Here is a 23,062-nt window from a genome sequence, read left to right on the forward strand (position 1 = left end):
GCTGTGCTGGATTGAGCTCTCTCATTTAAAACCAGCCAGTTAAGTCAAACATCATTCATTGCAGCAGGCACACCTCCTAGCCAACTGCGGAGGTGATCAACAACAGATGAAGTTCACACACCATTGATTCACGTCCACAGCAACAGAACTAGGTGCTTTCACGTGGCCAAGTTGACAACTGAATCTAACTACCACATTGGGGTAGGCTGGGCCCTTCTGTAAGTGGAAAAAAATTTCTTACAGATGTCAGGGCTGTTTAAACTTTCAATAATATGACGTTATTTAAATAATTAGCTCTTAAAATCAGAAATAAACTCCTTATGTTTATGGTTTTTCCAGTTATAAAATCAAATGAAAATTGCCAACTAAACATTAACCTCACAACAAATGTAACTCAAATTCACAAAGTTAATTTACAGTGATGGTTGACGTCATTCTTTTTGCAGCAGGAACAAGGAATGGATTGCTGCAGCTCACTGTCTTTAGAGGAATGTCTTTTGGTTCTCTTGGTGTGAACAAGTCATTTATAGATTGAATCTGCCCTTTGGCTTTTTTCTCATTTGCCCAAGATGGTTAGTGTAGTTCTTGGTAGACAAAGAGCTGGTTATGGCACAACTTGGTTATAGGATGGTCATCAGAACATTCTTTCAGTACGCTTACTTATAGAAAGTTTCTTGCATTGCCATTTAAATGAAAATGTGGAATTTAGGCATTTTCATAGAGAGCTCGCGTGACCCCCAAAGACTTGGTTTGCTCTATCATTTTTATGCAAATCCTGTGCCAACTTTCCCAAGCAAGCACATGCAAAAGCAAGATATCAGAGGCTTTGACTGTTCTTCCAGTGAATTTTCTGGCAGGTCATGACAGGCTGGTGTTTGCACTTCCACCGCTGTTCTCTCCTCCCTCCCCTGTGTTCTTCCTCCAGCTGCCACAATCTTTGCAGCATTTAATCCTGCGGTACTTTGCCACTCCTATTTTGACATAGACACCACTGTCACTGCTACTGCTCATTCAGGGAGCTGTTAAGGTGGACATCATGGAGCTCAAAAACCACTCAAGTGCTTAGTGTGAGCATGCCTACCCATCTCTCACCACATGTGTGTGAGTTTGTGTGTGTGGGAAGGATGATCCTTTGTACGTTTTAAAAGCTGACAACAACACTTGGTAGGGGTCACAATGTATAAAGATACTTTTCTCCTTGTTAGAAGTGTATGTGTATGTGTGTGTGCGCGTGAGTGTGTATGTACGTGAGTGAATGTGTGGTGGCTGTGAATGTGAATTTTGAGTGTGTATGATTGTATGTGAGTATGTGTGTAGGTGTATGAGTATATATATATGTGTTTGTGAGTGTGTATATGTGTGTGAGTTATATGCATGTATGAGCATGTGTATGTATGTGTGTGAGTATGCATGTAGTGGGTATGCATGTATGTGAATGTGTATGTGAGCATGTGTGGGTGTGAGAGTTGTATGAGTGTGTGTATGTGTATGCATTTTCCCTCAGGGCCAGCAGTGTTGGTGGACTCTGCCTTGCTGTCATCCCTGCATGCTGGTAGGACCCTGTGTCCCTAGTCTGTTTGAGCTCTGGGCTGTTGCAGACTTGGCTGTGAGTGCCATTTCCCCTGCATGGCTGTGCTTCTATCACTAGCCCTTGCATCACACACCTATATGGTGGTGTGGTGGCGGGGAGAGGAGAGGGAATCCTGCTGCTGTGGCACTGGCATTGGCTCAAGTCTGGATACTGGCTGGTTTGTGAAATGTCTTCAAGAGCCTGGGTAGGCTCCTTGTTATCACCATATTTTTCCAAAGCCATTGGCATTTGAAATCTGAATCTTTTCTTTACCAGTTCCTTCTCTTTCATCCAATATCTCCAACTTCCATCTGCTCTTCACTCCCTACTTCTTACTGTTTTTTGCATCTTCTCTTCTTTCTTGCCACAACTTGCACTTCAGCCCCATTACATCCCACTTGGACAAGGGTGACCATCCTCTGCCTTCTGCCCTCCTCCCTTTGGCCCTGGGTCTGTGGCTGGGCTGACCCTCCCTCTCTCATTTCCTTCCCTTACTCCAGAGCCTTCAGTGGCTACTGTCTCTTCAGACAAGCCAAAATCGGCATCCTGAGGGCTGGTGGATTTTGTTTGGCCTGTACAGTATGTTAAGGAATTATTTGCCAAGTTAAAAAATTGGGCTATTTTTACATTGAAATCTATATTTTTACCTTTTTTTTTCAGAGATTCTGGCAGTACTAAGCATGTATTCTTAAAAGTCAGCCAGGATGCTGGCTGTTGCCGTTCCCTGGCATGTGTTTTCTCTAGTTTGCCACACTCTTCATCACTCTTTATTGCGCCATGGCCTGCTGTTCTCTTATGTCTGTCCCCATCTGACCTGTAAAGCATTAGTATTTGCAGTCCTGAGCTGGCTGCCTGCCAGGCCCAGGACCCTTCTACATCTGCTATTTGGACCAGCACCTTGTATTTTTGTCACTTATGTACCATTTTGCCCCCCTGTGAATGCTTTCCTCCCCCGCCTCTAAACCTGTCCATATCCTACCTGTCATTCCTCAAGGCCAGCTGACTCACCCCTCTGTGCGATGGATGCTCTCCACCTGCCCAGGTGGAAGTCTTTTCTTCTCCTAGATTACTAAAGCACGTGGGGGTCTGTTTTAGTTTTCCAGGCTGCCATGACAATTACCACATAATAGGTTGACTTGAACAACAAGAATATATTGGTTCACAGTTTGGAGTCTACAAGAAGTCTTGCACGCATTGACAAAGCCATGCTTTCTTCATGAAGACTAGTGTTCTGGTGTTGGAATCCTTGGGTTTCCTTGACTTTCATCTCTGCCTCCCGTCTCATCATGATCTTTCTCCTTGTTTCTGCTCTTCTCGTTTCTTCTGACTTTCAGTTCCTCTCTGTGGTCTTCTCCAACTCTTGGCTTCTGGTTTCTTCTCTGTAAGCCTACCAGTAATATGGATTAAGACGCAACCTCATTCAGTTGGGCCACTCTTTAACTGAAAATAACATAACGAGCAGTCACATTTACAATGGGTTCAGCATCCAGAGACATGGATTAAGATTAAGAGTTTACCTATGTTGGGTGTACTTAATTCAATTCACCACCATCTCTCTTATTTTATGCTGCTGTGTGTCATGGCTGTGTATTGGAGCTGGGCTGAGCCTGAAAGCCCCTCACTAGGTACCCACTGGAGGCCTCTGACCAAATGTGGAATGTACTATTTGCTGACATACTCCAGGGACTCTGAAGACTTCATCAACAGAGCCACTTTGGATGATGTGTCTCTCTTGTGCAAAAATACCAAAACACAATTAACCTCTGACCCACTTTTATGGTCTGGGTGCGTATTTTCTTTCTTGTCATTTGAGCCATCACCAAGGTTATTCTGTGATGCTGCACACAGGAGAGTGAGCCAAGTAGAACTTCAGTTGGATTGAGAATGTCTCCACACTCCTCATTAAGCATGTTAAATATCATAGATAGATAGGATTCTAGACCAGATACTAGATATGTTTTGTTTACTTGGACTTTCCATACCTACCCTCATTGCCCATGTCTGTGTCCCTCCCACCTGAGACTTTGCTCCAGCTGCACCAGCATTCAGAGCAGCCAGCTCCATGCACCTGGCCTGCATGCTAAGTTCAGGCTCTTTCCATGCCCTGAGCAATTGTGGACTTCAGGTCACCCAACAATAAAAGGGTCCAGGCCTGCATTCTGATGGGACCCTTGGAGACTTAACCAGAGCTTGTGCTTGTGAGTTAACCGCTGTATTGAATTGTAGGGAGATCCCAGGGGTCTCACAATGTACACAGGATGATGGGAAAGAATGGTCTTGATCATTATGGATGGGAAGTGCCAGGGGTTGGCAGAAACTGCCTATGTCTAATGAGTGTTGTTATTATTAATCAGTAGATATTTATTTGGCACTGTCCACTTGGAGAACTAAGGCCAGGGTTTCCACACATGCCTTTGGGAAGTGGTAGGGACTCAAGCTCCTGTGCATTTTTTTTTTTACTTCTGTCAAGTTCTTTTGAGAAGAGAGGATGTTTTGTTTCCCAACTTCTGGGCCAGAGGTGAGTGGACTCCAGAGTGTCAGTATCCAAAAGAGCCTCCTGGGGTGCACAGGTGGTTCAGTGATAGAATACTAGCCTTCCATGAAGGAGACCCTGGACCATGCACCTAAAAAGGCAGCCCAAAAGAACCTCCTGCAATGAGGGATGTGTTCTGTGTCCAGGACAATGGCCTCTAGCTACTTATGGCTATTACTGAGCACTTGAAATGTGGCTAAATTTTTGGCCAGGGGAGTACCTGACCTGGGGGCTGAATGTATACTTTCCTTTAATTTTAATGAATTTAAATTTAGATACCACATACGGTTCTCATATTGCACAGCACAGATCTTGAAGGTTAGTGGAAATGGGCCGGATGTCGTGGTTGGCCACATTCACCAGTGATGGGAGAATTGAGGACACCCCTCATGGAGGGGCCTGCTCAGCCACACAAGTGAACACCTGCTCAGCCAAGCCCAGCAGGGTATGGAAGCTGAGTAGTTTGTAGGGAAACCTCACGCTGTCTTATGCTGATGCGGTCATCACTTATTGTTCTTTCATTCCCTCTGAGAGCTGCAGACACCAGGCTCCCATAGCCGTGTGATTCCTCAAGCAGGTTCTGATTCCTGCTTCCTCTGCTTGATGGTCTACTCCAGAAACCATGACACCAATATGTGCCCGTATCTGCGCAAAGTATAAATACTGATTGCAAGTGTCTGGGCTTTTTGGGGGGAGGCTAGGGATATATTAAGGGGACACTATCAACTACCATCCAAATGGGAACTTGTGGGTATCTCTGATTTTTGTTGAACACAGTCAGCTGAATTGGCCTCCAGGGTTATCAGGAGAGCTGTCCTGTGCTGTGGACGAAGCAAATCACTCTCAGGCCGCATTTAAGGAGCACACATGCATACACATGGCCCTTTTTCAGTGGCCACTTACCATTGACCTGAGGATCATCTATTGTCATTTGTCTACACCCTGACTTCCCAGCAGCCATCCCTGCATTCCTGTTGATAGGCCATTCGTTACTGAGCTTATTTGTTGGTGCTTTCTTCTATGGAAGCTTTGCCTTGGAAGCTGAGCAGCCTGCTGTGTTTGGCTCTGTAAGTGATCCCCCACCCCCAACACCTCCAGTGTTCATTTCAATGTGATTTCAAATATACACACACAATTAGGAGGTCAGACAGGGGTGTGTCAGGGCTTGTTGGGGGGTGAGGCAGCAGCAAGTAAGTGCCTGGTCCTCACAAAGGGAAGCAGCAGGCATGTTTGGAGCAGTTTCCCACATTCTGACCGTGAGGTGTAGCCTTGGGGTCCCCTCTGCATCCACATCCCTGAGCGAGGCCGCACTTGTACCCACATGCCTGCCCTGCCGTAAGAGGGCTGGAACGTGGCATCCCATTTTAGACAGCTGCTCTGTGCCAGTCCGGAGAGGGACGGGCTGGATACCATGTAGGATGAAGTCTAGGAAGGAGGGAAAGCCTGAGCTCCTAGGGCAGGGCAGACACCTGCAAGTGTCTCCATGGCGAATACACATCCCATGCCATCCAGCTTTCCCAAGGATCCTGGGGAGCCAGAGGCTCTTGTTTTAATTTCAGTCCTTTCACCATTCACCAGCAAGAAGCAGTGGTTCCCTGTTCTGAATCTTTAGAACTTTCTAAGGAGAGACTGGTTTCATCTTTTGTTATTATTACTATTTTAACACTTTTGACCCTAATAAGTCTAAGGATGTTAGGATCACAGCCCTAGTGTAGTTTCAGTTTGCCTTCTGTTTTACCTGAGCTTTCCCACATTAATTGCATATCTTGTGGTATTGTAGAAATAATCATCAGTGCTTGGGGGTGTTAGTTGCATGCCAGGTACTGTTTTAAGATTGTGGTATTGATGAACTGACTTCATTTGCATACCAACCTTGTGAAGTAATTACTATTCACTGCCCCATTATCAGGTGAAGACAGGGACCAGAGAGCCTACAAGTCCAGCCAATGGGCATACAGCGAGTAGGAGCCAGTGCCAGGCAGGACATGGAGCCAGGCTGTCTGGCCCCAGAGCCCATGCCCCTGCTTATTTAAACAGCTTATTTCTATAGTATCAACTTCCTTTACTAGGTAAATGATCATCAAGGTCAAATATGACAATTATGTTGAAGAATACATAACTGTTCTCCCATCAGGTATAATCTAAAACCAATCACATGGATTACAGTGGATGATAAGTGGGTTACCCCACCTAATCCTGTGCAAAGGATTTAAACACAGATTCCCTAGGGGAGCAGGAATAAATCTCTGGGAATCAGGGGAGGTTGTTTTTGGAGCAGGTGTTCCTGAGGGTAGTGGTTTGTGTTCTTTAGGTTTGAGGCAGGAAACAAAAGGCCAAGAACTATTGCTTTAACAAGTGCATTTTACCAGGAAGGAAGTTGTCAGAAAGTCAGCCTAGTACAGAGAGATGAGACTCATAGCTGCGTGAAGTGGGAAGCTCAGGTAAACCCAGGTGTGGCCTTGAGTAGGTTCTGCAGGTGCTGCCCAGCCTTCTTGTGGTGAGAAAGTTGGGTGCAGAAACTCCTGGTAGAAGGTAGATGCAAACCTACAGGGCACCCCTAGGTGCTGCTGTGTCTTAAATGTTCTGAGAGGCGTGGAGAAGACCTGGTGACAGCAGAGATGAGGACACCAAGATCTATTTTGTATTTGAAGTGCAGATTCCAAATCAGGGAGGTCCTGCACCCAACCCCCTTTCGATTTTCTTGCCTTCTTTTCTGATTGGATGTTTTTGCAGGAATATTAAACTTGGCTCAAATGGGCTGAAGCAATAAAGGATTTACTGGCTCACAGGTAGATGGGCTTCTGCAGGGTTTGACCCTGTGACTTGATGATGTTATTCAGGACCCCATTTTCTCAATTTCTTCCTATGCTGCATGCCTCAAAATCAGACTCATCCTAAACTCTGCTTCCCTCCATGGTTGCAAGATGGCTTCTGGCAATTTCCAGGGCTCCATCCTTCTTCAGCCTGCCATCAATCAGAGGGAATGAGGCAGGTGCTTCTGAGGACAGAGCTTCTTGTCCTGAAGTCCCACTGGTCCCAGATGAATCCTGTGGCCCCTGCTGGGTCAATAACTGGGCTGAGGTGATGCTGATGTGTAGGCTTTGTCTTGGTGTCCTGCTATGGAAGCCCTGGTGGTCCCTGGGCTGTGAGGAGGACATGGACTCTGAATAAAGATTTGAGTGTTCCCCAGGGAGGCAGGAAACTGCATCACATGCTATTCTTCCCATGATCTGCCAGTCACCCATTATCTACTATCAGTGCACTTTTCTGCTAGAAAGCAGAAAATTGTCATTTTTGAAACATCATTACTTCTTACTGCTGTTGTAAACCTCTTTTGCTCCGCCTTCCTTCTCCCTTTCCTTCTAACCCTCCCTCCTTCCTCCTTTCCTTCCACCTCTCCCTCCTTCTTTCCCCTCTCTCCTTCACTGTTCCCTTCTCCCCTCCTTCTTCTTTCCCCTCCCACCTCCCTTTCCTTCCTCTCTTCCTCTTCTTTACACTCTCTCCTTCTTTCCATTCATCTCCCTTCCCCCGTTCTTCTTCTCCTTTCTCACCTTTTCCCCTTTCTCTCTTCCTCCTATCTCCTCCTTTCTCTCCTGTTCTCCCTCCTCTTCTTCCAGTCTCTTCTTTCCACCTCTGTACCTTGTCTTTCCATCTCAATTGATGAGCTAGTCATTGAGTTAACTCAACTAAATTAGTTCAGTAATATTTAATTTCTCACTAAATAAAATACCTTCGTTCCCCTTGCCCCCAACCCCCCAGGAAGAAGAAATGCCAGATGTTGAAATTGACATTGATGATCTTCTTGATGCAGCCAGTGATGAAGAGAGAGCTTTAAAGTTACAGGTAAGCTGCTTCCACCATCTATGGCCTTTTGATGATGGAGGCGCTCCTGCACTTGGGCTCCAGAGCTTGGCGTGAATTGCTTCTGCCCCATGGCATGTTGGCACCAGGACACAGGCAGTGGGAGTTTGCAGAGAGGAGAGCAGTGGGTGCTAAATGTTCACTTTCATGAACCATGTCTCTGATGAGGCAGTTCGTGCCTCCAATCAGTTCCCAAAGACCTTATGAACGTGATTTCCTCCAGCCTCAGCTTCTTGGGAGAGAGAGCTTGCTCTGCCCCCAAAGGAAGATCCATTCTCCAGAGAATGAAGTGACACATTGTATGTCAAGGAGAGGGACCACACCAGACCAGGGCTCTGGTCTCCCAGTTTCAGATTGTATCATACATGAAATGAACTTCTATGTAAGTGTGTTTATAACATCATTCTATTTGATAAAATATCTTCCATTAGAGGGCCCTCCCCTTAGAGCATTCTAGTGCATTAATGGATGTTGAGATGTTTAATGATTCCTTAGTCTAGAGCAATGAAATATTTATTTCCCTTTCCAGAGGAGGTCAAATCTATAATTTTCAAATCTGCATTTGAGAGTTTCAAAAGCCAATTTACCTTTGGCCTGCTATAGTTCTTAATGTCCCCTGATAATTACTGTGAATGACTACTGGCTATCACCAATGGCAAAGGCTCACTAAAGGCAATCACAGAGGACATTTTAGTGTATTAATGGATTTAATGTGTCAATAATTGCTAGTTTCCTCTGAGCGGTGAACAGTTTCAGTTTAAGGGTTATTTTTTGTTTTGTATATTTAATTGGGAGACAATAGCATTCTAGTTATAAAAGTTGGGGAAAAAAAAGCTAATCAGATACAGCAGGCTCCAATTCTATAGAAAGTGCAATGACATAAAATAATCTTTTGGAAATTTAGAATTCGAAAGCGACTTTAGTTATCTTCAGGGTACACAGAAGAGGAGGACACTGAAGTCTACAGAGGTCATGCCCCAAGTTGGCTTGGTGCTGGACAGAAGCCAGACCCCTTCTCTCTCCATGTCCAGCATGATTGTCCATCTTTTGAACAGTGGCTCAATGCTAAGTCTTTCCAGTTTACGATTAAGCAAATTGACAACCAAAAGGAAAGGGATGTGTGTATATATGTATGTTTTTGTAAAGAGGAGTAAGGGTTGTTGGCCAGATGTGTGGGCTGAAAACTGTTTGCATCTCTCTGGATAGTATTCAGTAAATGAAAGGAAAACTGGGGTGGGGCAATTGGTCCCTGTTGAAGGCTACTGCTGACTTTGAGCTTCTGTCATTAGTTCATTTCTTTCTGCAAACAACAACCTACTTGATAACTCAATATCCCTGGCTTTCCTTATGAGAACCTCTTTTCTTAACTGAGTATTTATAACTCGGCCAAGGGGCAGATTTTGTTTTCAATGCTACAGTAATACAAAAAATAAATTTTTTCCAATTCAGAAAAATTTCCACATAGGTTGTGTGTGTGTGTATGTGTGTGTGTGTGTGTGTGTGTGTGTGTGTGTGTGAAGAACAAGGCATTCCTTCATGTTAAGGGTATAAAGTTTTGTATCTTTAGATGACCAACCGGTGCTATAATAAAAAGGTGTAATTCTAGATAGTATGAAATCTTGATTTACCATGATGAAAATAATTCTCTAGAGATGAACTGATTTTAATTTCACTTTAAAAATTATATTGTATTTTTAAATAGTAAAACTGACCTTCTGTGTTTTTAATTCTAGGAAGCCCTTGTAGATTGCTACAAACCAACTGAGGTAAACAAATTGCTTTACTTAATTGCCACGTTTGAATTGTTTTTATTAAATCAGTTTTTCTATATTTTTTTAGCGAAGTCACAATAGTGGGTTTGATTATGTGTATACAAAGCAGTAATTCTATTATTCATAAATGCATATATTTGAATAGTAATAAACTGATTATTTCTGAGCCTAAACATGATGGGTTCAGGAAGACTTAAAACTAATAGAATTGGGGTGGGCCGCGGTGGCTCAGCGGGCAAAGTGCTTGCCTGCTATGCCGGAGGACCTCGGTTCGATTCCCGGCCCCAGCCCATGTAACAAAAACGGAGAAACAGAATACAATAAAACAAGAAAATGTTTAAAAATGTTTCCCTTTCTTCCTTCCTTCCTTCCTTCTATCCTTCCTTCCTTCTCTCTGTCTTTCCTTTAAAAAAAAAAAAAAAAAAAAAACTAATAGAATTGGCGGTATTGCTTTCCTCTATGTAAAAGCCAGATTTCAAAAGTAATAGTGGGAAGGTTTGGATTTTTTTTTTTTTGCAGGGGCAGGCACCAGGAATTGAATCTGGGTCTCTGGCATGGCTGGAGAGAATTTTGCCTGCTGAGCCACCAAGGCCCGCCTGGTTTGGAATATTTTAATAAAAATTTTAGGTTTATAACTGAGAGTAGGTATGTATTTTTAAAAAGCTTAAAGGCAGGTCACTGTTTTGTAAAAACTACCTTTATTGGGAGAAGAAATTTTGTGCTTGGTTTGGATATTTGTCAATGTATAAACAATAGTGTAAAACAGAACAGATAATGTTCCAATTAGACCAAAGCTTTTCATGTAGACTCCAAAGAACAAAAACACAAACTGCAGAAATTAAGGTTTTGATCGGATATGAAAATATTTGCCAAAGAAGTATTTTCAGTTTGGATCTGTGTTAACTCAGAGAATTCGGAAGACCTACAACGTTTTTGGGAATCTATTTGTAACATCAGTGCAATAGTGGTAGGGTTCAGATTTTTGAGGATGGGTGATTACAGAGTAGGAGGAAAGCATGCATTTACAAGAGTATAGGAGATTTCAATGATAAAAGTGTCTTAGGAGATCAGTTTCTTATTTGAGCTTTATTCTTATACCCTCCAGTTTTCCTTCATGTTGTATGCATCTTGTAGTCAAAGAGATTTCAAATTTAAATTTTAGTTATTAAAATATTTATTTTTAATCAACATAAATACATGCTTAAAGTTTTGAAAACCATAGTTTTTAAGTTTCTAGCTTCATTCAGTTCTTGGCAGAGAAGATAGACCGTGTGATTTCAATCTTTTAAAACTTATTCAGTTTTTTTGTGATCTAAACATATTGTCTCCTCTAGAGAATGATCCATGTGTACTTGAGATGAATATGTATCCTGCTGCGGTTGGATGAAGTGGTCCACATTTGTCTGTTGCGTATAGTTGGTTTGTAGTTTCCACTATCTTCTTTCTATGAGTTTTATGGTTTTAGCTTTTGTATTTAGGTCATTGATCCACTTTGAGTTAATTCTGTATATAGTATGAAGTAGGGCTCCAATTTCATTCTTTTGTACGTGGCTATTATACTGTCTTCTGTTTAATACTGAAGGGCCCTTTCTCTGTGGTCATTGTTTGACTTTAGTTTGTTTCTTGGGTGTAATTTATTCTCTTTGAGGACATTGATCGTTTTGTGTTCCTATTTCCATGATCATTTTGCTCTCTGAATTTTCTCTTTTCCTTAATCTCACCTTTTCTCTGTCTGTTTTGGTCTGTCTTTGCTGAGTTTTGTCAGGGTACCCAGGTTTGAGTGTGAGGAGCTGGTAAGCTGACTGGAATCTCCTTGTGAGCATCATTTGTCTATTGGTGGGACTCATTGTAGAATAGTAAGGTTGAAGGCAAGATTTTTCATCTTGTTGGGGGTACTCAAAAGTCAGATCTTCTTTCCTTAAGAGATTCCATTTTCTTTTTCTTTTTCAGAGGTTAACACTCTAATCTCCTGCCTGAGGGTTGATGTCTAACTTCAGGCTTTCTGGAAGCAGTGAGGGGAAGGGGGACAGGAGTTCTCACCATTTCACTCTTTGGGGAATAGGGCATTTTATTTATAGGTAGTTGAGGAATTAAAATAAGTTAAGATATTATATATTTGGAGAATGGCTTTGAGTTGTTGTCAAAGGTAAGACAAGGATAAAAGTCAGTGAAGTGATAGACTATGCAATGGATAAGCATGTTTGGGTGGAGGGAGGTTGTTTCTGTGAGAAGACATGGACAGGTAGATGTAGATACACCATTTAATCAATTTGTCATTCCTTTTCTCTTCAGTTCTCCTCCCAGGTGGAAAAATTTGTGTTTTGCTTATTTAGGTGGAAAAAGTTGGACGTGTAGTTTCTCTTCTGGTTGGCTTCCAAAGCAGTCAGTAGTAGGAAGGTACTTCCATTTTCTCTTGAAATGAGCCCCGTTCTCCCCTCCCAGGTTTTGCAACACTCCAGGAGCAAACTATCTACACATACTTAACATCCATGTGGTCAAGGGAAAATGAGGGGGTCTTGTCCCCTGAAACAAAAATATTCCTCATCTGGACTCTCTAGGAAGGCTGTTGAGATGAAAGGGTATACTGATTGAATATTGAACTTCAGATTTCCAAAGGAAGAATGAAATAAAATGCTCTGGAGTTTACAAGTGAACATCTCTGTGCTCTTTTTTAGTTCATGGATCCTTGGAATGGAAATGCTGTAAAATGCTGAGGAATTTCCATTGAGTTCACCTATCCATTAAAGGATCATTTCAGAAAAGCCTAGAAAACTTTGACTTTGAGCTTATATAGTTAAAGGAACCACATGTTTACTGGTACCTGGATTGTCATGATAAAAACCACAGGGTTGGGTGGTGCAGTGGTGCTCAGTGGCAGAAGTCTCGCCTGCCATGCCAGAGACCTGGGTTCAATTCCCAGAGCCTGCCCATATGAAAAACAAAAACAAACAAACAAAAAGACCACAGGGCCATAATTCACTTTGCACTAATGTGCATTATATTTTTGCACTACTCACAATCCTCCTTTGAAGTCAAGAGGTTTTGGGGAACTTGCCCAAGATCTCCCTGAGGTGAGGAGGGAACGATTTTCTGACTCCTGATCTGGGTTCTTTGTTTCCATCATGCTCATCTTCCTAAGCTACTGGATTTAGCAAGAGACTGCGACCTAAAGGAGTTTGTCCTGTCTGAACTAAATGCCTAACAATTGCTGTTCTTTTTAAGTAGTCTCCTGTGGAGGTGCTATTTTTTGATCAAAAGAATTTTCCATGCACTTGTTATGCCCTTTCGAAGTCCTGTAAAGGAGACATCTCTGCTGACTTGGACATGCGTATTTATAGGCTCTCATTGCAGTCAGGCTGAACGGTGGGGAGAATATGGTCTTAGAGTCGGGGTCCTATGCCAGTGCTGTCACTAGCCATGGGAGTCCAGAAAGTTTTCCTAACTTTACTGAGCCTCCGTTTCCTTCTCTATCAAACGGAGGTAACAATAACCAGCTCCAAAAGCTTTTGTAAAGATTATTTGCAATGAGGATGTCAGTGACAGTAACAATCATAATAAAAGTTAAATAATTGTTAATGTGCTTAATCTATGCTAGGCACTTGTAATCACGTTACACAATGAACTCATTCAATATTCACAGCAAAGCTGTGAGATTGATGCTCTTGTTATCAGTTGAGGCATAAAAAAGCTATGCAATTTACTGAAGGCCAGTTGATGAGTGGAGAAGTCAGAGTACATACAAAAGCACATAATATAAAGCTTGACACAGAGTAGGTCGTTGACATCTTTGTTGAATCTGAGTCTATAGGAGAGGATGCTTTTCCATATTAAGCTCAGTATTTGCGATATGCCCAAATTCACCAATAATGACATCCTTGAATGATTAAATGAAGAATAGACTGTAAAAAATCTGCTAATTTCCCAGAAGTGACACTGTTCTTGGTTCTTTACCTGCTGTCATGTGCTTTGGATCCTTGGTTTCATCCTATCTGGTTCTTCAGTTAATAAAGAAGGGACTTGAGTTTCCTCCTTTTGACTCACATTCCCGAACTGCAAACTCTTATAGTGTACATTTCCCTGACTCAGACCTTTCAAACCACAGCAGCCTTAGCTGATATAATTGTGGTTCACACACCAGGGCATTGGTGATTGATGAGTAAGAGCTGTGTTTTCATTTTCTTTCCACCGAATAAATGCCATTTCTGATATAGCTGATATTAAAATAGAGCTGACTTCAGGGTAGAGAAAGGGATGTTACCTTCTATACAATGCAAGAAGAAAAGGAATCATTTTAGTTTGGACATCATTTGTATTGGAGTGATGAGTAGTCATAGCCTAGTGGACATGGTAAAAATTAGAGTGGGGGTCTTGGGGCCACTGGCCAGCTGTGGTTCTACCACGTTCATTGGGCTGGGCTGTTTTATTGACAGTTGACAGAACCAGTCCTTAGGCAGTGAAGTGGAGGGGGTGGGAGGGGCCTAGGAACCAGTGCAAGGAATGTAATTCAGAAGAAGAGATGCTCTGGAGGGGTTTGGACTGAGGGCTGGTGTTTGTTAACCCCACATTTGCCCTTTTATCTCTTTGGAAATCCTTAAATGAGTTCTTTTCCTAATTCTCACTCTTAATTTGCATGGTTCTCAAATCTTTAGATCACTTAGGAGGGCCTGCATTGTACTGGGATGATGGAAAGAAAGTGGGCTTGAGGATCAACTGGCTGTTAAATAATATATCTCAATAAAATTGCATTAAAAAAATCTTAGTTCATAATTGAAGGTGTCCGTGCCATTGTGCACTGATAAACATCAGGATTTTCTTTCCATGCATTTATTTTGTTGTGAAATAGAGCTTGTGATCTTATCCAACAATTTAAAAATAAAAAATCAGAGTTTCACATGTGCCCTGGTCCGCCCAGGATGACTTCTTGGTCTGAGTAGGTGGGGAGGTGTGTTTGCCACCCAGTGACATGCCCAATACAGAGTGTGGTAGCTTCACAGTGGGCTGGGAAGGGGCTGTCTTATGCTGGTTTGTAAATGGATAGCGACCTGTGTCTTCCTGTGTTGGGAAGGCAGAATCCCCTTCTGCAAGGTGTCATGGCAACTGTGTGTCCTTTTACTGAGGAGTTTTGTTGAGGCTGTTGTCAGCTCTCCCTGCTCACATCAGATTTCCATCCATTTAGCCTTTGAACCCATGATTTTGAATTATTGCTCAATTTATGTACGTGCGTGGATATTCACAGTCCCCGACGGTGGAAAGAAAGTGCAAACTGGCTATTTACAACATGGAAAAGCTCTGCGGATGCTTGGAAGAGACACAGCTTAGAATTTTACTATAGTCTGTATTGATTTGTTCAGCAAATGTTTGTTGGACATCTATGTGCCTAATATTGGGACTGAGAGAAAGCAGTTAACTTCTGTATCCATTTCTAAAACAATCTCTGTTCTGGTCCAGGACAAGGCCACATTTACCAGTGGGTGAGAATTTAAATGCTCACAGAATATGAGAATAGTAAGCAAAACACAGAAGCACAGACTGTCAGTTTAGTCAATGATTCTTGAAGCTATGAACCAGCTTGTTGACAAAATGTGATTTAGGGGAGCAGTACTGACTAGAGAAGATAGAAGAAGCAGCCAGCCTTTTAGTTTAATGTATCTGGGCATCCACAGACAGGGTAACCTCCTTCTCATGTCAAACCCTTGTCATCTGGCTTCCCGTGGGCTTCCCCCCCCCGCCCCCCAAAAAATGAGACTGCAATCCTGGGTTGGTCTGGCCTGGGGAATAGAGCTGGAGTGCTAGATCAGTGAACCGAAAGACAGCTTTTTTTTTTTTTTTAACTTTTAAAACTATGTAATATAACATACATGCAAAGCAAAGAAAAAAAAAGCAATGGTTTTCAAAGCACTCTTCCACAAGTAGTTACAGGACAGATCCCAGAGTTTGTCATGGGCTGCCATACGATCCTCCCAGATTTTTCCTTTTAGCTGCTCCAGAATATAGGAGGCTAGAAGGAATAAATATATATTTTTTTATCATCACAATGGACTTTTTTCTTTTTTTTGTGAAAAATAACATATATACAAAAAAGCAATAATTTCAAAGCACATCACAGCAATTAGTTGTAGAACAGATTTTAGAATTTGGTATGGGTTACAGTTCCACAATTTTAGGTTTTTACTTCTAGCTGCTCTACGATACTAGAGACTAAAAGAAATATCAATTTAATGATTCAGGAATCATATTCGTTTGTTAAACCTTACCTTCTCTGCATACCTCCACCTTCACCTTTGATCTTCCTGTCCCACTGGAAGACACCTGTTGCCTTCAGAACAATGTTCCTGAGTAGTGGAAGAGTTGGGAAGCTTCCCAGGAACCACCGGAAGCATGCAAGTGCATTCTAGTGGTTGTAGCCTCTGATCCCGGAAGCCTCATGTTCTGGCAGGACGAGGCAGCTGAGCCATAAGGGAAGCTGATTTACTTACCAGGAACCCCTGGGGACATTAAGTTAGGCCAAAAAGTTTTTGGCTCTGATATGCCAGCTGTGATCACATTTCCACTGCGGCTCTTTATGCACTGGGCCCCACCTGCCCAGAGTGAGAGAGGAAGGAGGGAGTGGAGCTGCATTTTGGGCCCTCATTTGAGTCTAAATCCTGCCTGGCTCTGAAATCTCGTGCGATGAGGGCACAAACTCCACTCTAATATTTATAAAGCTGAGTAAGATTTCCTTTGCTGAGAAAGGTGGGCCCAGAAATGCTAGGTAAGCTTGCCAAAAATAGGCCGTCATGGAGCAAAACTCAGCATTTATTCCCTGCCCTTTGTTCTAAGCTCCTAGAGGCAGAAAGACAGTGATGCTGCTGATGTTGGCAACAGTGATGGTGGAAGAAGGATGATGAAGAGGAAGAAAGAGGGGCTGGGAGAGGAAGAGTCATGTGGGTCATGCTTTTGAATGCTTCCTCTCTCTAGGAATTAATGATTATTAATTTTATAAAAAGACACAGGCTATAAAGTACAATGTAGGCATTTGTGAATGATGGATTGTGATTTTATGGCCCTTTCTTTTTTCAAGAAATTCAGAATGAATGATCATGTGTTAAAAGTTGACCAACCCTACATTAAAAACATCTCAGGCTCATCTCATGTTGAAACTTACCTGAACAGAAGAATAGGATATCATTTAAAGACATGTTGGCACATGACTTTCGGATTTTTCTGAAAGGTCACAACCCGAAACAAACTAAAAGATGATTAGAAATGGGTTTCCTTTATTTGGTCAAGATTCAAGTCTTTGTAACCAATGATATTCTCTCTTGTTGGTAAGAAACTTTGGTGAAAGTAGCTCACCTTCTGTGGCAGTTGTAAAATGGGAGATTATGATTTTGCTGAGTTTGCTCCATTTATTATTTACCATGTCTGGCTTATTTATATGGGTCTTATTTGACCATTGTCTGGATTGGAAGTGTACAGATTGTGAGAAACCTGTTAACCAGTGAGGGAAGAATGAAATGTGTGTAAGACCGAATTTGATGAGGGCAAATGAACCCTTCTGCTGTATATGAATAAAAGTTAGAATTTGCATAAAAAATTAATTCGTCTAAGAGCAGTTGTCTGAATGTCTGAAACAGATTAATGGGGCTGCTCTCACCACCAGAACAAATGAATCTTTAAAGGTGGATAGTCTGGAAAATAAATCAACAACATCATATCAGTGGTTTTAAGTAAAAGGAGGGGGAGAAAACACAAACTTGGATGCAGTTATGCCCTTCAGGACTTAATGCTGGCAGATGTCAATATGATAACAACAGTTACAAGCCTTTCTCCATACAGACTCATAAGCCACTTTTTGGCTAACAAAAAATGGAAGGAGACTGATGCGCCCATCAGCAAAGCTGGGTAAAGACAAATAAATCTCCTCCCTCCAAAAGTGCATTAAGGCAGGCAATAGTGACTCAGTGGCAGAGTTCTTGTCTGCCATGCCGGAGACCTGGGTTCAATCCCCGGTGCCTGCCCATTAAAAAAAAAAAAAAGAAAAGAAAAATTCAGTTAAAAGTATTTCAGAGGGGAGCGAGGATGGTGCTTGTTGTCTGCTCTCAATGCCTGTGAGGTGACCACAGGAGGCAGATCTCAGTGTCACGTCCCAAGGGGAGGTCATCAGGGTTGAATCACCGCTGGTCTGGGTGGGCTCCCGTGGGACCTGGATATTCAGGGTGATAAAGGTTTACGGTGTGATTCTCGAAATGCCAACTTGGTTCTTTGGGTCATTTGGAGCATTTTCCAGGTGTTGCCATCATCTCTTTAAAGGGGCATGTGTCCCGCCCATCCTTCTGTTCTACCCTCCCATCTAAACTTGGGTGGATCTGGAAATTCTCCTCTCCCTCCACCCGTGCACCCCTGGTGGGATTCCTGCCTTGCTGGCTGACCACCTGGTTTTCTGGAAGAAGCGTCTATATGGCTACTTAAACACAGAGGTGAACTTGCTATCCTGAGGCCGTGAGAACTGAGGCCGTGAGACCTGGGGCTGGGGGCAGATGGCATCTATGAATGTGTGTTTTTTTGTTATTGCTCATGGGTAGGCCCCGGGAAAATGTGCATTTTTAAGGAAGAGACTGACACAGTGATGGGGCGTGTGTGTCAAAGAGGAGATGAGCCTGAGGACTCACGCAACCCACTGTGGTTCCCGGAGGGATGAGGACCCCGACAATCCCAGACTTGGGAATCCCTACCTGCTGTTCCTCTCTTCGCCTCTCCCCCCTGCACCCCCCTTTCCCTTCCTCCCAGTGTCCCCCCGATTGCAGGCCACTTGAGGGGTGGATGCTGTGTTTTGGAAAAGCAGGTTCACCTGTGGAATCTGCCGGGCACCCTGTTGGAGCTCGCCTGACTTACAGAATTCCTGTGGTTGGGGAAACCATTTGCTGAACAGCAATATGTTAAGCCTTTCTTTTAAAAACCCCTTTGTCAGCAAACAATTCTAATTCAAGGATACTGCAGAGTATCCATTTACTTTTACTTATCCTTTCACATGACTTGAAATACTTAAAAGAATCACCTAAGTGTAATTTTTACACCAATCAGTGGTTGCAGTTCTCTTGTGGTTTCTCTTCTTCCCCCTTTCCAGCGGACCTGTTGTGCCATAAGTGGTGCCTTGTCATCAATGAGCATAACAGATTAATTATGCTGAATGACTAGGGAAGGGTACCAGGTGCCTGGCTAGGGTGATAATTACAAAGCGTGTGTCCATCTGCCACCCCTTGGCACAGGCTGGAGCGGGCATGGGGGGATGGAGGCTGAGAACCGTGGGCACTGTGGAGCCCAGGAGGGTCGGGTGGGGGCAAGGAGGAACAGGGGGTCTAGGAGGGATGGGGGGAGGGCCACTGAGGACCACAGGGACCAGGAGAAACCAGGTGGGCCAGGGTGTGGGGTGGGAGCACCAAGCAGACTGAAGTCGCTGTGACTCCACGTCCCTGTGATGGTGCCACACGCCTGGGCGAAGAGGCCTTCTGTCCTCACGGCTGCTGCCAGGCCCCTCGGAAATGTGCTCGTGCATTTCTGTGGGGAAAAGAAGAGAAGAAAAAGATGAAGTATAAGTCTTGGCCTTCTTTCTTTCACAGAAGTCTGTCATAAATTAGGTGGCTGTCTGTTCTATAAGGTCAATTTCCAGTCAAGCTCACTGGAAATATATTTTCTTTTCTTTCTCTTGCCACTTTAATCTCTCTCTCTCTGTTTCTCCTCTCCATCCCTTTGTCTGTCTGTCTGTCTCTTTCTCTCAGGTCCCTTCTTCCACAGTTGCCGGGGCCAGCTGACACTCATATGGCTGTTTTTCCTCATCCATTTGACATCCAAAGATTCAAGTGCCCCCTCTCTCTGGTTCTTCACTTTTATGCCCATTGCATGTGCATATTCTCTTACTTTGCTAATGTTTCCTTAGCACGTCTCGTGTATTAAGTCCTGTGCTAGGAAAACAAAGACAAGCCTCCTGCAGTCAAGTGGGGGTGATACATGTGCACACAGATTATTATTTTGCATGCTTTTTAACTATATGAGTAATATTTTGCAAGTTTTCTTCTTCAGCTTGCTTATTTCAGCCAATATTAGATTTCTGAGCTTTATCTATGTTAACACAAGGCTTAATTCGTTCATTTTTGTTGCTGTGTAACATTCCTTTGTTTTAATATACCATTATATACACACACACACAGTATACACAGTCTTCTGTTCATCCTCAGGCTGTCCTCAGTTTTTCGTTATTACAAATAATGCTGCAATAACTATTCTTGTCCTGTTGCTTTGTGCATAGTTACAAGAGTTTCTCCAAGGAATATAACTAAAAATGGAATTGCTGTTCAAAATGTTTGTCCCTGTGGCATGCACACCAGCAGAATGTAAGATTTCCCTTGTTGCCTCTCATCTCCATACCTGGATTAAATTTTGCCAATCTGATCGTTTCTCATTATTTTAATACACATTTTCCTGACTGCTAGTGAGGTTCAGTGTCTTTTTTTTGTCTGTAAGCTTATTGGTTGTTCATATTACCTTCTTTGGGAATTACCCATTTGAATTCTTTGTCCATTTTTCTTTTTGGTTGTTGGTGTTTTTCTTGTTGATTTGTAAGAGTTCTTTATGTATTCTGGATAATAGTCCCTTGACCATCATGTAGGTTGTAAAGAAGTTTTTACTTTAAGTTGAAGTCAGATTTAAAAATGACAACTTCCATGCTTTGTACTTTTTAGAAATAAATATTATTAAGAAATATTTTACTACCCCAGTGCTTTATATTTTGTTCTGAAATATAAATTTCTATTGTATTTCTTTCTTATTTCTTATTTTTATTTTCATTTTGTTTTTTTCTTTTTTTTATTGACTATTTGATTGAAATTGCATTAAATTTATAGATTAATCTGGAGATAAATGCTATCTCTCCAAATGATGGTACGATCAGGATGCAGATAAGGGAATTGTGAATTCCTGAGGGATCAGGGCAGGTGTGAGGAAGCAATAGGTTACAAAGAGTAAACTCTTGTTCATTTTGAGACTGAGGTGACTGAGGAACACCCCTTGGGAGACCTCTGGTAGCCCCAAGAAATGCAATCCCGGATCTCAGGGGTAAGGCTAGAGCTGAAGATGAGATTTGAGAGTCATTGGTTTGAGGGGAAAGCTAGATGAGAGAAAGTGCCTCAAAGAGGCTTGGGGACAGAGTGTTGGAGAATGCCAGCACTTTATTGGGGTGTGGGAGTGGGTGAAAGGGACAAGGGGAGGGAGGAGGGGAGGCCAAGCACTAGAATGGCTAAACTGAGAAAACCTGACAATACCAAGTGTTGATGAGGATATGAAACGCCTGAAATTCTCATACCCTGCTGGCAGGAATGTAAACTGATGCAACCACTTTAGAAAACTGGTAGTTTTATTTGAAAAGTAAACATGTACCTAACAAATAACCCAACCATTGCATTGATAAGCAATGACTCCAAGGAAACACATGCAAAAATATGTCCACACAAATATTTGTATGGGGTATGTTCATAGCAGTTTTGTTCACAATAGTATACACCAGAAAAGCCATGTTCTTTAACCCTGATTCAGTATTGCTAGGTGGGATCTTTTGATTAAGTTGTTTCCATGGAGATGTAACCCAGACAATTGTGGGTGGTAACTTTTTTTTTTTTTTTTTTGCATGGGCAGGCATTGGGAATTGAACCCGGGTCTCCAGCTTAGCAGGTGAGAACTCTGCCAGTGAGCTACTATGGCCCGCCTTGGGTGATAACTTTTGATTAGGTGATTTCCATACAGGTGCAGCTCCACCCATTTAGGTGGGTTTGCTTGCTGGAGTCCTTTAAGAGGGAAACATTTTGGAAAGAGCCCACACAGCCAGAGACCTTTGGAGATGAAGAAAGAAAACGCCCCCTGGGAAGCCTTTTGAAATGAGAGGCCCGGAGAGAAAGCTGGCAGAGGTTGCTATGTGCCTTCCCAGCTGACAGAGGTGTTCTGATCAGCTTTTCTTGAACTAGTGTATCTTTATCTGGATGCCTTAGTTTGGACATTTTTATAGCCTTAGAACTGTAACCTTACAATTTAATAAATTCTCTTTTAAAGAGCCATTCCATTTCTGACATACTGCATCCTGACAGCTTGAACAAACTAAAACACCATTCAAATGTCCATTAAAAGATGAGTGGATAAATAATTTGTGGTGTAACTACAAAATGGATAAATACTCAGCCATATATAGGACCAAACTACTGATATGCACAGTGACACTGATGAGTCTCAGAAATACAGAGTAAAAAAAGTCAGGCTAAAGGGAGTACATAATGAATGGTTTCATTTGTATAAAATGCAAACAAATTTATAGTGACAGAAACTGGGGACTGGGGACAGAGGGAGAATGAGCTGTAAAGGAAGGTGAGAAATCTTCTGGGGGTCTGGGGGATGTTCTCCATCTTGTATGTATAGAGTTTTATGTGTGTAAGCAATTGTCAAAACTCATCTGTCTTAGTCTGTTACGGTTGCTATTAACAAATACCACACTCCACTTAGCTTAAACAGCAGGAAGTTACTGGCTCACAGTTGTGGAAGCCAGAAATCCAAAATCAAGATGTCAGCAAAGTCATGCTTTCTCCAAAGTCTGTGGCATTCTGGTGTGTTAGTTCTCCATTACGTGAAGATCTTTCTCTCTGGCTTCTCCTACTTCTGATTTCTACTTCTCTGTCTGATTTCCTTTCATTATAGGGACTTCAGCTATATTGGATTAAGGCTCACCCTTATTCACTTTGGCCACACTTAACTCATAATGACATCTTCAAAGGTCCTACTTACAAGTGGGTCCACATTCACAGAACTGGGGTTAGGGCTCGAGTATGTGTTTTGGGAGAACGTGATTCAATCCCCATGATCATTGATTGATACACTTTAAGTTGATGCAGTTTATTATTAATAAATTATTCCTTAATAAAGTTGATGACTCAAAAAGGAAAGAAGGAAGGCAGGAATCCTTAGCAGTGTCGAGTGCAGAGGCCTGGGTAAGGGCAGTGGCATGACCGCGAGACCCTCAGTGGTATGGGGGTGGGGGCTGGAGTGGTTGGGTGGGGTCTAGGGTACAGTGAGTGTCATCTCTTCTTCTCCCTCCCCTCTTTTCTCTCTCCTCCTTTGTTTTTTTGCATGGGCAGGCACCAGAAATTAAACCCGAGTCTCCAGCATGGCAGGTGAGAATTCTGCCATTGAATCACCTTTGCCTGCCCCTCTCCTCCTCTTTTTCTTCTCTCTTTTTTTTTTTTTTTTTTTTTTTAATATTTGTAACTTAGCTAGAGTGAGAGGCTGCTTACTTAAGGCTCTTGAGTAATT

The 23,062-nt window shown here is 42.6% G+C and overlaps 1 protein-coding gene across 3 annotated transcripts in view; it reads left to right on the forward strand.

Moving 5' to 3' along the window:
* The window catches only part of PPP1R14C (protein phosphatase 1 regulatory inhibitor subunit 14C), a 103,576-nt gene that overhangs the window by 67,543 nt on the left and 12,971 nt on the right, over positions 1–23,062 (forward strand). For 2 of the 3 annotated variants that reach the window (XM_077149242.1, XM_077149241.1), the window contains 2 exons: positions 7,863–7,946; positions 9,698–9,730. In XM_077149242.1, coding sequence (XP_077005357.1) covers positions 7,863–7,946; positions 9,698–9,730 — 117 coding nt within the window. Of the gene's footprint in view, positions 1–7,862; positions 7,947–9,697; positions 9,731–21,403; positions 21,440–23,062 lie in introns of all 3 variants that reach the window. The other variant, XM_077149243.1, reaches the window with a different exon arrangement.

This window comes from Tamandua tetradactyla, chromosome 2 (genome assembly GCF_023851605.1).
Source record: "Tamandua tetradactyla isolate mTamTet1 chromosome 2, mTamTet1.pri, whole genome shotgun sequence".
In the NCBI taxonomy this organism is placed as follows: domain Eukaryota; kingdom Metazoa; phylum Chordata; class Mammalia; order Pilosa; family Myrmecophagidae; genus Tamandua; species Tamandua tetradactyla.